Source organism: Triticum aestivum, chromosome 3D, assembly GCF_018294505.1.
Source record: "Triticum aestivum cultivar Chinese Spring chromosome 3D, IWGSC CS RefSeq v2.1, whole genome shotgun sequence".
NCBI lineage: Eukaryota > Viridiplantae > Streptophyta > Magnoliopsida > Poales > Poaceae > Triticum > Triticum aestivum.
In genome coordinates this window covers 562516665-562532592 of record NC_057802.1, presented here as the reverse complement: position 1 = coordinate 562532592, position 15928 = coordinate 562516665, and the positions used below count along the sequence as shown (strand labels likewise).

General features: G+C 42.8%; 1 protein-coding gene across 1 annotated transcript; it reads right to left on the bottom strand.

The window, feature by feature from the left end:
- Positions 1-493: 493 nt before the first annotated feature.
- Positions 494-3808, bottom strand: LOC123076511 (DNA (cytosine-5)-methyltransferase DRM2-like). The gene is made up of 5 exons (XM_044498719.1): positions 3707-3808; positions 1886-1982; positions 1713-1804; positions 1349-1621; positions 494-1288 (listed from the first exon to the last, which is right to left on the bottom strand). Exons 1-5 carry the CDS (start codon positions 3806-3808, stop codon positions 494-496), a joined length of 1359 nt encoding a protein of 452 aa, XP_044354654.1.
- Positions 3809-15928: the final 12120 nt, after the last annotated feature.

The window sequence follows — 15928 nt, the reverse complement described above, 5'->3', positions numbered from 1 at the left end:
TACAAAGAAATTTTAAAAATCTTAATCTTGTATTTGAAAAATATTAATCTTGTATTTGAAAATGTTAAACATTCTATAAAAAAATATTTCTGGTGTATACGGAAATTATCATGTGAATACAAAAAGAGTAAGTGTTAATCATGTGTACCAAAAATGTTAATCTTGTGTATGAATTGTTTTTAATCATGTGCATGAAAAATTAATGTAAAAATCAAAATGTCACACAATTCAAGAAAATGTACGTGGCACTTCAAAAATATTTATAGAATGCGAAGAAATGTTTGTGCAGTTAAACAGAAATGTTGTGTACATTCAAAAAAATGTATGTCACATTTTCAGATATATTGAATAGTTACAGAAATGTATTCGTCACATTTTCAAAAATTGTTTATACAATGTAAAAAAATTGTTTGCACAATTTAAAAAGCATTATAATTAAAAAAATGTTTCAACATGTACTGAATTTTTCCTAACACGAATTACAAAAATACATTCAAAACAAAGCAGATTGCTCGCCCTCCAAGCCATCACGGTTGTATCTGTTGCACCCGGCAAGATTGTTACATGGGCTGCCCCAAATCACCAAGTCGAAGCCGCCAAATCTACTAACAAATGATAAAATCCTATCATCGGTAAGAGATTTCACGTCATCAATCTCAATGAGCGTGCCTGTCTGAGTCTGATCCCACCAACCCTTAAAAATCCTCTTATTAGCTTTTCTTATCTCTACAGAGACCATTGCCTTCATGTGGATGCCCAACCTGTGCAAAGCTACCTCTCCTCCTCCAATACCGGTGAATAAGGACAACACATTAACACCATTGGGAAACATGACTTTCAAAACGGACAAGTGGTAAGCAACTGTATCAACATGAAATGTGTTGCCGAGAGACTTGTATCTCTCTGTGATGCCGAGTCCCCTTGTGTGATCCTTTGGGAAACCGAGTAGATATTCCATCTCTTCAGGCTCCAATGGAGCAACCTTGTTCTTTCCAATCCAGACAAGATTCCCTTTTCTACACTCATTCATGACATATTTTTGAACACTTCGAGCCGGTGGACTGTCCGAGCTTGCAAGAGCACGCCCGATCCGTTCTGTCAAATTCGCACTTGCAACATTTGTTCGCAAGCAATTGAGTTGTGTTCTCAGGTCCCATGAAGGCCACCACTTCTTGTAATGAGGGAATGCCTCAAATATGGTCTTTGGAGGCATAGGAAGAAGAGCTGATCTATTCTCAATTGGCAAATTATGGATGTAGCCTCTTTTCCTTGCAGTTGCACACAAATGCTTAGAATCCACAAACTCAGGTTGAATGTCATAAAGAAATCTTGAAATAGTCACTCATACGCCTTTCGGAGCTTGGGCCACATTTTCATAGTAGAAAAAGGGTGGTCCACTATCTTGTTTAGGAAGTACTCTGGTAATTGATGGTTGCGAATAACCTGGCAAATTAAACCCAACCATTGGATTTGGGAGAGGCATTGGTTCATCATGGCTACCATCCAAGGAGGGTTGATTTCCCTGTGCTCTACCTCCATACCGGTTCCTCTTTTTCTTGCTCTCTTCCATCAATCTTGCTTTCTTTCCCCCTCCAAATAAATCAAAGCATTGATCTGTGACCTGGGAAATTTACAGATATTACAGTGTCGTTACATCAAATTAGAAGAGCGTAAGTGTTTTCATATACAAATAACAACAAACCAATAGGTACCTGATGGTCAGATATGTTTCTGGAATGACTATCTTCTGTAATTCGTGATGCACTTATCGAATCAACTAATTCCCATAGATCAACATCCATACCTAGGAAATTTAAACAGCAATATATAGCATAAGATTCCTTTCTTGGAAAAATGAATGCAACAATTTCAAAAAGAGTCATACCACATCTTGTAATAGCCATATTTGCTTCATCTTCAGAAAAGCCCATGTCTACTAATAATTTGATGTTCTCGTCCTTCTCTGACATCTCCCGTAGAAACTACACAATAGTATAACAAAAACTAAGATTAGAAAACACATGCTATATTTTACTGATTTCTCAATGTCAAAAAATTGACTGCTAATAGGGAAATACGATTACATAGCGACACATATAGGGACGGAGAAAATAAGGGGGCCCTACAACTAATGAGTGATCAACAAATGAATAGCCCAAATTACATAAGAAACAAGAAATAGAAAACTAACCGAGAACTAAATCAATGAAGTAATTTAGGACTCAACTTCTTATTCTCTGATACTATTTGAGAATAACTTCATTACGAGAGTTACTATATGCATTAACAAATGCTTCCCAATTTATGCTTGAAACAACTACCTACAGTACTAGTTGTGCTGGACTGGAATAAAGTGAAGGTACATGTCTAACTTTGTTGTTTCATATAATGGTACTCTGTGCGAGATGCATAATAGTGGTGAAACATATGCATCTGGTTTCTTCATGTTGCTTTCGTGGTAGAAAGATAAAAATGGATGGATGATGAGGCAAATGCATGTGTACGTCTTCAAGAAGACATTGCGATATTCCCATCCACCCTATTTCAGGTTCATCACCTACTAGCAATAAAGAAATATATTTTTGCTGAGCAGGCATAAATGTGTAGAAGATAATAAACACTCTCTACCGTTTTTAGGCATTACATATATCTGGCCATGAATAGGAGAGTAGGAGTGAACAATAGGATATTCTCTTCGCTGAGTTTATTTGCATAACTAATAGGAAATTCTGCTATCACATCATAAATTAGTAACATCATATATGCATTTCCCACTCTTCTTGAGGCTATTTATGGAGGGAAGTTTGATGCTACTAATGCGATATGTAATAAACGTTTCTAGTATTATCTTCATTTTTTGTAACTGGAAGTCAAAATAAGAATCTTGAACAATGTGGTTTAGTTCTTTAAGACCTTGTTCTTACTAAGCTACATGCTAGTTTCCAAGCCTCCTTAGATTCTATGGAAATGTGATAAGCTGGGTCGCATCACAAACTTTACTCCAGCGCATGATAGAATTATTTAAGTCCGACTATGTTCTTGCTTCTTTCTTTAGAACTCGGTCTTCAAGCTTAGCTTCTATTTCTCCTGAACTCTTTTTAGCTAAGTCCTATTGTATACTATATCATGGACTAGAAAATAAATCAAAGAGAATAAGTGATGCATAATTTTGGGATTCCTGGAGGTTAAAGTTCTTGCAATATGTGTCTATCATCTCTTGGTTACAAGTTATAACACATGTAAGAGTATTTGCATGTAGCATCATAACTCCACAAATCATATGTCTTGTAACTAATATTCAAATGTATAGGAACTAATGAGAAAAGGAGTGGTATCTAACAGAAATAAATGTTAAAATTCATCAAAATGACAAACAAGCAACCCAATAATACATTTAGTTTCTACTCCTTTTAGGTTCATTTGATTACTTTGCGAGAGTCGTTGTCCTAATGGTATTCAATCTTACTTCCTATGATCACTCTTACACGATAAAACTTAAACATGATAATAGTTCTAGGTAAAAAAATGGGTGCTCAAACTTCACAATGCAATTATACACCAATGAAACGCAGAAGCAAAACAAACAATGCTAAAACAGTACGTATAGGGGGTGCTCAAAGTATGCATGTCAAAGATTTCACATTTATCAGCATACATATGGTTAAATAATTTTCAACTACTAAACTAGAGAAAAGGAATTATCGACCTCATCACTAGAACCATTAGACTCGGTATCTGTATCACCAGCATCGTCATCGCCATCCGAATTCTCAAAATCAAGATCATCATCATCTTTAAGTGCCTGCATTTGACATCACCAATCCTAACATTTGATCCTTATCACTATCATCGCTATCGCTTGTCCATCGCTGTGAGATGAGTTAAGCACACCTCAGCGATTTAAAGAAAACTAAGAAAAAAGTAACTGAGGAGAAGAACAATAATTATATCTTGCACACAGTCACAACAAGATATCACAACTGGCATCTCTAGCATGAAATTAGTATAGCAATTCAATTTTAGTGTGTAGAACACTTCAAAAAAGCTAGAAGGAAAGACCACCTTTTTTAGTGAACAAACTCCCATCGACACTGTCACAACACTGCCATAAGATAATCCCCAAAAAATATACATGAGTACAATTATAAGTTGTTTAATTTCAAGTAAGGGGATTCCTATTTAACTGAAGTATGCTAGATTTCAGATTATAATAGTTCAGTAGACAATAGAATCCGTTATACGTAATGGGGCTATTTTATGGAAAGAGAGTGATCAAGTTGGTAAATCTAAAAAGTTGATCAGATTGCCAGGTTTGTCCATTATCAACTTGATGATGCTTGTATCAAATGGATTAAAAATGGTAGTCTGATGTACAAATAAATAGCTCAAATGCATGAGGTGGAGTGCAAGACAACTAAGAGTTTTGGACCATATAGGTGGATCACTATAACATAAACTAACAACATAGACTTATTGAAGAGTATCAACATGCTAATTGAATTGTTTGGTCACAGGAGTGCCAATGTTCCATCATGAACGACATATAAAAATTTAGAATCCATTATATGTTAAAAGTACATGACAAGTTAACAAGAGAAAACAAAGACGTTCCCATAGAAACCAAAACATCTGGTCGTTAATCTAGTGGATCATCTTTCAATCAGCAAAGCATAACCGTAAGATCATTGTAACTGCAACTAAGTTGACTATGGGCCATATTATTTGACTCACTTACATAATTGGACATGACATTCGCAAACTTGTTCTCTTTCCTTTTTATATTTTCCCATGCAGGGCATTTACAAATCATGTGGACATGTTTTTGTTCTTCGTACTTCCACACTTTAGAGACTCAAACATTAGCAAAGGACATCCTACTACACATGCATGCTTGGCCCTCCATTGTATTTGCTATTGTGTCCGAGCAAAAATGTGATGCTTCCTAAAAAGAACTATTACACACTTTCTCGATATGTTACCATCCACGCATGGAAACGTGATAACAAAGTCACATGACTTATTCATGTACACATGATGCAATCTCCATTGAAGTAGAGTATGAAGTAGAATAAAACATCATACCTAAGGTTCGTATATAGGTGTAGGATCAACAAGCTTCAATATCCACAAGATGCAACATGCGCAGGTGCCATTATGGTCAGCGTCATTGGTAAGATGTGTCTAAGATGATGAACATGCATGGCAACTAATTATGTGAAGTCTTGCTTTCTGGCCAATTCCACGAGCCATATGGAGGAAAGAATACAAACAATTAACGTCAGAAAAGAGAGAAAAGTATATTGTTTGGAGTTTGATTGTCTTGAGTGCGTTCATGTCACTTGCTACATCAGTGCGTTACCCTCGGTAGTGATGTAACACATGCCATGTAGCCATGTGTGGTACATGAGGATGCTATGGGACTCGGTTGTTCAGAGTGAGTGGAGCTAAAAAAGTCCTATCCTACCCACACAACAATAGTTTAATATTCTCTTGGCTCGACAAACATGTTTGTTTGGTCTTGAGTCGTCATAGCTAGCAACTTCCTGCATTTTTATGTTTCTCTTGGTAGTAACATAACTAAGGCCGCATAGCTATTGGCGGTACATGAGTGTGCTTTGCAAACTAGCTGTCAAGAGCACGTACAAATGAAATGCCCCCTCTTGTCCAGCGTCCGGATTTTCGAGTGGTCTCTTGGCCAAGGTGTTGGGACAAAGAGGCATTTAGGATAGGATGATGTGATGTTTAGTGTGGAGAGCGAACTATTTCCCCCAACAACTCTGAGAGGGTAGCCCGAAGATGGTCGACCCTCAAGCAAGAAAGTTGAACCATTAGAAAGCTACAAATTTGATGTCAATCACATAATTTACGTCAAATTGAGAAGGTGAGAGGGAAACATAATATGTGGCATTCCACATTTCAAATCAAGCAAGTAAGAGCCGAAACAACAATAGTGCCATGCCAGCTCTATCGAAGAATATGTTAAAGAAGAGGACGTCACAAGCACAAGTCAATCCTACCAACTCAGCATGCATTCTAGGAACAATTGGTGGGAGCAAAGAGGCTATTATTCGGCATTTTCAATGTCAGCAAAGAAAATAAAAAAACATTACATCATGTTAGTTTGATTTTTACCCAGTTCATCGGTATGTATTACTTTTAGTATGTGCTGAAAAGAGAGATTATCTCATAGAAGTATTATAAATCATCCATATAATAGGCAATTTACATGAAATCGAGCGAGTGAGTGGGAAACAAAAAAGGCATTCTCGTAATTCCAAGTCCAGTACATGTGAGCCGAGGGACTAGCAACATTTTCATGCTTCCTGTAATTAAGCACATTTGACCAGGAAAGATGACAATGACTGCGCAAGACCATGAACCAAATCGTCATGTACCCACCATGAATGTTGATTCCAAAAAAATGTAAATCCAACCTACATGGGACGACCATGCTTAGAACCCTGCCATATGCCATCGGCACATTAGTTGGTTGTACCTGAAAATGGTGGTGTTTACACGACATTCCCTTCTTCAAGGCATTGGGTTGCAATTTGCTCGGACTTGATCTTTGGGGTGAAAACCCTGGATCTGGCCTTCAGTGATTGGATCTAACAATGTCGACATGAGACGTAGTTCCCTTTCCAGAGGCACCACCATTGAAGAACCTCCCTTCAGTTCCAATGGAGTCAGAGGCGGCGGTTGGTGTTGTTGCATGTTGATGCTTGCTACCGTCACTTTGACATGACATTTTGGAGTCATGCTTTTCTTTCCTCTTTTTATATTTTAATAATTTGTGTGTATAGATTATCGATCTCTTGACTAGCTATGTCTTTATATGATATATATTTTTACCTTACTAGGATAACATGACATGCTGACTAGATGGTCAACACGGTCAAACTCATCTGACTCATGGGAAACTAGCACCGGGCCGAGGGCAGGGTTGGATTGGATCCTGAACGGTTCGGGGAGTTGGGGGTTGAATCTTCGCCGGTTTTACAGATGGGGGTTGAATCTTAGACAAACCAAAGAGTTTAGGGATGAATTTCCTCAAAAAAGAGTTTAGGGATGAAAGTGGACTTCTCACTTTTGGGCAAAGCGACTGATCTTATTTGGTATGATCCTGATGCATGCTCAAAGTGAGAAAATGCGAACAAGGGCTAGTAATCTCTTTTGCATCCCACGGTGTGGCACACAGATTAAAGAATGTCTTGTTTTTTAGAGAAACATATTGAAGAATTAACTAGACAGCCAACGCAACGTCAAGTCTGGTGGAAATCCCAATGCTCAACTCCCCCAAACTCCACGCCGCCAAGAAATGGCCCTCGAAGAATGCAGAATGCTAGAGGAGATCAAGCGCTGGTTGATGTCCAACGAAGACTGCCCGCCGGAGTAGTGACCGATGATGACGTGCATCCGGCTGGGGTTCTTTGCCGATATAATTGAAGAACTGTGAGGGCAGTACCAGGGACATGCCAAGGCGGCAAAGGGGTTCTTGGCCTTCGATCTTGACAACGGCTAAGAAGGTGTTGACACAGTGGAGGATGATGACGGAAGATTCAAGTACATTACACACTGGAGGAGTTGCTCGGCAACGACAAAGAAATGAACGCTTCATGCATTGCACCAGTGCCGGCGCTGATCTCGCGTGAAAGTCGATTATTACACGTGAGGGCCCATTCTTTTTTTTGAGAACTGTGAGGGCATGTTCTATACGTGTGTGACGAAGAAGCGCAAGGTTTGCATCCAGAAGATGATGCAGGATCTAGTTCTAGTGTCTGTGACAACGGCACAATGCAATCACGAAGGGGCCTCTGTTGAAGATTGTTAGAAATATGCCCTAGAGGCAATAATAAATTGGTTATTATTATATTTCCTTGTTCATGATAATCGTTTATTATCCATGCTAAAATTGTATTGATAGGAAACTCAGATACATGTGTGGATACATAGACAACACCATGTCCCTAGTAAGCCTCTAGTTGACTAGCTCGTTGATCAATAGATGGTTACGGTTTCCTGACCATGGACATTGGATGTCGTTGATAACAGGATCACATCATTAGGAGAATGATGTGATGGACAAGACCCAATCCTAAGCCTAGCACAAGATCGTGTAGTTCGTTTGCTAAGAGCTTTTCTAATGTCAAGTATCATTTCCTTAGACCATGAGATTGTGCAACTCCCGGATACCGTAGGAATGCTTTGGGTGTACCAAACGTCACAACGTAACTGGGTGGCTATAAAGGTGCACTACAGGTATCTCCGAAAGTGTCTGTTGGGTTGGCACGAATCGAGACTGGGATTTGTCACTCCGTGTAAACGGAGAGGTATCTCTGGGCCCACTCGGTAGGACATCATCATTATGTGCACAATGTGACCAAGGAGTTGATCACGGGATGATGTGTTACGGAACGAGTAAAGAGACTTGCCGGTAACGAGATTGAACTAGGTATCGGGATACCCACGATCGAATCTCGGGCAAGTACTATACCGGTAGACAAAGGGAATTGTATACGGGATTGATTGAATCCCCGACATCGTGGTTCATCCGATGAGATCATCGTGGAACATGTGGGAGCCAACATGGGTATCCAGATCCTGCTGTTGGTTATTGGCCGGAGAACGTCTCGGTCATGTCTGCATGGTTCCCGAACCCGTAGGGTCTACACACTTAAGGTTCGATGACGCTAGGGTTATAGGGAATAGACATACGTGGTTACCGAATGTTGTTCGGAGTCCCAGATGAGATCCCGGACGTCACGAGGAGTTCCGGAATGGTCCAGAGGTAAAGATTTATATATGGGAAGTCCTGTTTTGGTCACCAGAAAAGTTTCGGGTGCTATCGGTAACGTACCGGGACCACCGGGAGGGTCCCGGGGGTCCACCAGGTGGGGCCACCGGCCCCAGAGGGCTGCGTGGGCCAAGTGTGGTAAGGGACCAGCCCCTAGGTGGTCTGGTGCGCCTCCCACAAGGGGCCCAAGGCGCAGGGAAGGGGGAAACCCTAGGCTCAGATGGGCCTAAGGCCCACCTAGTGGTGCGCCCCCCTCTCTCCCCCCTTGGCCGCCCCTCCAAGTCCCATCTAGGGCTGGCCGCACCCCTTGGGGGGGAACCCTAGATGGGGGCGCAGCCCCTCCCCCTCCCCTATATATAGTGGGGGTTTTGGGGCTGCCATAGATGGGTCTCCCTCTCTCTTGGCGCAGCCCTACCCCTCTTCCTCCTCGTCTCTCGCAGTGCTTGGCGAAGCCCTGCTAGAGTGCCATGCTCCTCCATCACCACCATGCCGTTGTGCTGCTGCTGGACGGAGTCTTCCCCAACCTCTCCCTCTCTCCTTGCTGGATCAAGGCGTGGGAGACGTCACCGGGCTGCACGTGTGTTGAACGCGGAGGCGCCATGGTACGGCGCTTAGATCGGAATCAACCGCGATCTGAATCGCTACGAGTACGACTCTTTCATCCGCGTTCTTGCAACGCTTCCGCTTAGCGATCTACAATGGTATGTAGATGCACTCCCCTTCCCCTCGGTGCTAGATTACTCCATAGATTGATCTTGGTGATGCATAGAAAATTTTGAATTTCTGCTACGTTCCCCAACAGTGGCATGATGAGCTAGGTCTATGCGTAGTTTCTATGCACGAGTAGAACACAAAGTAGTTGTGGGCGTCGATTTTGTCAATTTACTTGCCGTTACTAGTCTTATCTTGATTCGGCGGCATCGTGGGATGAAGCGGCCCGGACCGACCTTACACGTACACTTACGTGAGACAGGTTCCACCGACTGACATGCACTAGTTGCATAAGGTGGCTAGCGGGTGTCTGTCTCTCCCACTTTAGTCGGATCAGATTCGATGAAAAGGGTCCTTATGAAGGGTAAATATAAATTGGCATATCACCGTTGTGGCTTTTGCGTAGGTAAGAAACGTTCTTGCTAGAATCCGATAGCAGCCACGTAAAACATGCAACAACAATTAGAGGACGTCTAACTTGTTTTTGCAGGGTATGCTATGTGATGTGATATGGCCAAAAGGATGTGATGAATGATATATGTGATGTATGAGATTGATCATGTTCTTGTAATAGGAATCACGACTTGCATGTCGATGAGTATGACAACCGGCAGGAGCCATAGGAGTTGTCTTAATTTATTGTATGACCTGCGTGTCAATGAAAAACGCCATGTAATTACTTTTCTTTATTGCTAACCGTTAGCCATAGTAGTAGAAGTAATAGTTGGCGAGACAACTTCATGAAGACACGATGATGGAGATCATGATGATGGAGATCATGGTGTCATGCCGGTGACGAAGGTGATCATGCCGCGCCTCGAAGATGGAGATCAAAAGGCGCAAGATGATATTGGCCATATCATGTCACTTTATGATTTGCATGTGATGTTTGTCATGTTTACATCTTACTTGCTTAGAACGACGGTAGCATAAATAAGATGATCCCTCACGAAAATTTCAAGAGACGTGTTCCCCCTAACTGTGCACCGTTGCGAAGGTTCGTTGTTTCGAAGCACCACGTGATGATCGGGTGTGATAGATTCTAACGTTCGCATACAACGGGTGTAAGCCAGATTTACACATGCGAAACACTTAGGTTGACTTGACGAGCCTAGCATGTACAGACATGGCCTCGGAACACAAGAGACCGAAAGGTCGAACATGAGTCGTATAGTAGATACAATCAACATGGAGATGTTCACCGATGATGACTAGTCCGTCTCACGTGATGATCGGACACGGCCTAGTTGACTCGGATCATGTATCACTTAGATGACTAGAGGGATGTCTATCTGAGTGGGAGTTCATTAAATAATTAGATGAACTTAATTATCATGAACATAGTCAAAAGGCCTTTGCAAATTATGTCGTGGCTTACGCTTTAGTTCTACTGTTCAAGATATGTTCCTAGAGAAAAATTTAGTTGAAAGTTGATAGTAGCAATTATGCGGACTGGGTCCGTAAACTGAGGATTGTTCTCATTGCTGCACAGAAGGCTTATGTCCTTAATGCACCGCTCGGTGTGCTGAACCTCGAGCGTCGTTTGTGGATGTTGCGAACATCTGACATACACATTTTGATGACTACGTGATAGTTCAGTGCGTAATGTTGAACGGTTTAGAATTGAGGCACCGAAGACATTTTGAAACGTCGCGGAACATATGAGATGTTCCAAGAGCTGAAATTGGGATTTTAGGCTCGTGCCCACGTCAAGAGGTATGAGACCTCTGACAAGTTTCTTAAGCCTACAAACTAAGGGAGAAAAGCTCAACCGTTGAGCATATGCTCAGATTGTCTGAGTACTACAATCGCTTGAATCGAGTGGGAGTTAATCTTCCAGATGAGATAGTGATGGTTCTCCAAAGTCACTGCCACCAAGCTACTAGAGCTTCGTGATGAACTATAACAAATCAGGGATAGATATGATGATCCTTGAGCTATTCGCGATGTTTGACACCACGAAAGTAGAAATCAAGTAGGAGCATCAATTGTTGATGGTTAGTAAAACCACTAGTTTCAAGAAGGGCAAGGGAAAGAAGGGATACTTCATGAAACGGCAAATCAGTTGCTGCTCTAGTGAAGAAACCCAAGGTTGAACCCAAACCCGAGACTAAATGCTTCTGTAATGAGGGGAACGGTCACTGGAGCAGAACTACCCTAGATACTTGGTAGATGAGAAGGTAGGCAAGGTCGACAGAAGTATATTGGATATACATTATATTAATGTGTACTTTACTAGTACTCCTAGTAGCACCAGGGTATTAGATGCCGGTTCGGTTGCTAAGTGTTGGTAACTCGAAATAAAAGGCTACATAAACGGAGACTAGCTAAAGGTGAGATGACGATATGTTTTGGAAGTGTTTCCAAGGTTGATGTGATCAAGCATCGCATGCTCCCTCTACCATCGAGATTGGTGTTAAACCTAAATAATTGTTATTTGGTGTTTGCGTTGAGCATAGACATGATTGGATTATGTTTATCGCAATACGGTTATTCATTTAAGGAGAATATTGGTTACTCTGTCTATTTGAATAATACCTTCAATGGTCTTGCACCTAAAATGAATGGTTTATTGAATCTCGATCGTAGTGATACACATGTTCATGCCAAAAGATATAAGATAGTAATGATAGTACCACATACTTGTGGCACAGCCACTTGAGTCATATTGGTATAAAACGCATGAAGAAGCTCCATGTTGATGGATCTTTGGACTCACTCATTTTTGAAAAGATTGAGATATGCGAACCATGTCTATTAGTATATATGCATGAAAAAAGTCCATACAGATGGATCGTTTGGACTCACTTGATTTTGAATCACTTGAGACATGCAAATCATACCACATGGGCAAGATGACTGAAAGGCCTCGTTTTCAGTAAGATGGAACAAGAAAGCAACTTGTTGGAAGTAATACATTTTGATGTGTGCAGTCCAATGAGTGCTGAGGCATGCAGTGGATATCGTTATGTTCTTGCTTCACAGATGATTTGAGTAGATGCTGAGTATATTTACTTGATGAAACACAAGTCTGAATTATTGAAAGGTTCAAGTAATTTCAGAGTGAAGTTGAAGATCGTCGTGACAAGAGGATAAAATGTCTGTGATATGATCATAGAGATGAATATCTGAGTTACGAGTTTGGCACACAATTAAGAAATTGTGGAAATTGTTTCACGACTAATACCGCCTGGAACACCATAGTGTGATGGTGTGTCCGAACATCATAACTGCACCCTATTGGATATGGTGCATACCATGATGTCTCTTATCGAACTACACTATCGTTTATGGGTTAGGCATTAGAGACAACCGCATTCACTTTAAATAGGGCACCACGCAATTCCGTTGAGACGACACCGTATGAACTATGGTTTAGAGAAACCTAAGCTGTCGTTTCTTAAAAGTTTGGGGCTGCGACGCTTATGTGGAAAAGTTTCAGGCTGATAAGCTCGAACCCAAAGCGGATAAATGCATCTTCATATAATACCCAAAACAGTTGGGTATACCTCCTATTTCAGATCCGGAAGCAAAGTGATTGTTTCTAGAAACAGGTCCTTTCTCGAGGAAAAGTTTCTCTCGAAAGAATTGAGTGGAGACTTGATGAGGTTATTGAACCATGACTTCAACTAGTGTGTAGCAGGGCACAGGAAGTTGTTCCTGTGGCACCTACACCAATTGAAGTGGAAGCTTATGATAGTGATCATGAAACTTCGGATCAAGTCACTACCAAACCTCGTAGGACGACAAGGATGCATGCTACTTCAGAGTGGTACGTAATCCTGTCTTGGGAGTCATGTTGCTAGACAACAATGAACCTATGAGCTATGGAGAAGCGATGGTGGGCCCAGATTCCGACAAATGGCTCGAGGCCATAAAATCCGAGAGAGGATCCATGTATAAAAACAAAGTATAGACTTTGGAAGAACTACTTGATGGTCGTAAGGCTGTTGGGTGCAGATGGATTTTAAAAGGAAGACAGACAATGATGGTAAGTGTCACAATTAAGAAAGCTCGACTTGTCGTTCAGATGTTTTCCGGCAAGTTCAAGGAGTTGACTGCGATGAGACTTTCTCACTCGTAGCGATGCTAAGAGTCTGTTGGAATTATATTAGCAGTTACTGCATCATTTATGAAATCTTGCAGATAGGATGTCAAAACATTGTTTCCTCGACGATTTTCTTGAGGAAAGGTTGTATGTGATACAACCAGAAGGTTTTGTCAATCCTGAAAGATGCTAACAAGTATGCAAAGCTCCAGCAATCCTTCTAAGGATTGGAGTAAGCATCTCAGAGTTGGAATGTACGCTTTGATGAGATGATCAAAGATTTTGGGTTTGTACAAAGTTTATGAGAAACTTGTATTTCCAAAGAAGTGAGTGGGAGCACTATAGAATTTCTGTTGAGTATATGTTGTTGACACATTGTTGATCAGAAGTGATGTAGAATTTCTGGAAAACATACAGGGTCATTTGAAAAGTGTTTTTCAATACAAAACCTGGATTAAGCTACTTGAACATTGAGCATCAAGATCTATAAGGATAGATCGAAAACGCTTAATAGTACTTTCAAATGAATGCATACCGTGACAGGATTTTGAAGGAGTTCAAAATAGATCAGCAAAGAAGGAGTTCTTGGCTGTGTTACAAGGTGTGAGTATTGAGTAAGACTCAAGACCTGACCACGGCAGAAGAGAGAGAAAGGACGAAGGTCGTCCCCTATGCTTTAGATGTAGGCTCTACAGTATGCTATGCTGTGTGCCGCACCTGTAGTGTGCCTTGCCATGAATTAGTCAAGGGGTACAAGAGTGATCCAGGAATGGATCACATGACAGCGGTTGAACTTATCCCTAGTAACTAGTGGACTAAGGAATTTTCTCGATTATGGAGGTGGTAAAAGAGTTCGTCATAAAGGGTTACGTCGATGCAAACTTTGACACTAATCCGGATGACTCTGAGTAGTAAACCGGATTCGTATAGTAGAGTAGTTATTTGGAATAGCTCCAAGTAGCGCGTGGTAGCTGCATCTACAAGGAATTGTATACGGGATTGATTGAATCCCCGACATCGTGGTTCATCCGATGAGATCATCGTGGAACATGTGGGAGCCAATATGGGTATCCAGATCCCGCTATTGGTTATTGGCCGGAGAGGTGTCTCGGTCATGTCTGCATGGTTCCCGAACCCATAGGGTCTACACACTTAAGGTTCGGTGACGCTAGAGTTGTTATGGGAAATAGTATGTGGTTACTGAAGGTTGTTCAGAGTCCCGGATGAGATCCCGGACATCACGAGGAGTTCCGGAATGGTCCGGCGGTGAAGATCGATATATTGGACGAAGGGTATTGGAGTCCGGAAGTGTTCCGGGGGTACCAGGCTATGGCCAGCATGACCGAAAGGTGTTTCGGGAGCCCCGGCAAGTGTTGGAGGGCCTCATGGGCCAAAGGGGAAGGGGCAAACCATCCCACTAAGGGGTGGTGCGCCCCCCACACCCTTTCCCACGTTACTTGGGGAGGTGGGGCGACTCCACCTGGCTTGGGAGGCAAGCCTCCACCTGCTTGGCTTGGGGGGCAAGTCTCCCTAGGATTTTCCCTAGGGAGATCCAATCTGCTTGGCCGCCGCCCCCTAGGGGAAACCCTAGGGCGCCTCCCCCTCTCCCCTTGCCCCTATATATAGTGGAGGGGTGGGAGGGCAGCCGCACCTCTTCCCTGGCGCAGCCCTCCCTCCTCATACACCTCCTCCTCCTCCGTAGTGCTTAGCGAAGCTCTGCAGGAGAACCACGAGCTCCATTGCCACCACACCGTCGTGCTGCTGGAGTTCTCCCTCAACTTCTCCTCTCCCCTTGCTGGATCAAGAAGCAGGAGACGTCCCCGGGCTGTACGTGTGTTGAACGCAGAGGCGCCGTCCGTTCGGCGCTAGATCGGATCTTCCGCGATTTGAATCGCTGCGAGTACGACTCCATCAACCGCATTCTTGTAACGCTTCCGCTTAGCGATCTTCAAGGGTATGCAGATGCACTCACTCTCTCTTGTTGCTAGCATCTCCTAGATTGATCTTGGTGACACGTAGGAAAATTTTGAATTATTGCTACGTTCCCCAACAGCCACTGGTGGCCCGAATCAGGGCGGGGCGGCGCCAGAGAAGGGCGGGGGTGGGGCGCTGGGAGCTCGCGCGACCATGCCGAGGACCGCGCGTGCAGCCGCGCGCGGTGCCGGGCTCAATCGGGGACGGGCAGGCGCTCCAGGGAGCGCGCGGTTGGGGCGGGTGGCACAGGACTCCTCCACGACATGCGTGGCCGGGAACGAGTGGCGCCGTGGTGAGGCGGGGTGCGAGGCGGGCGGCGCCGGCGCGAGCCGGGGCACCGGGGCGAGGCACGCCGGGGCCGGAGACGGACTCTGCCGGGACGGGAGGAGAAAGAAAAAAAG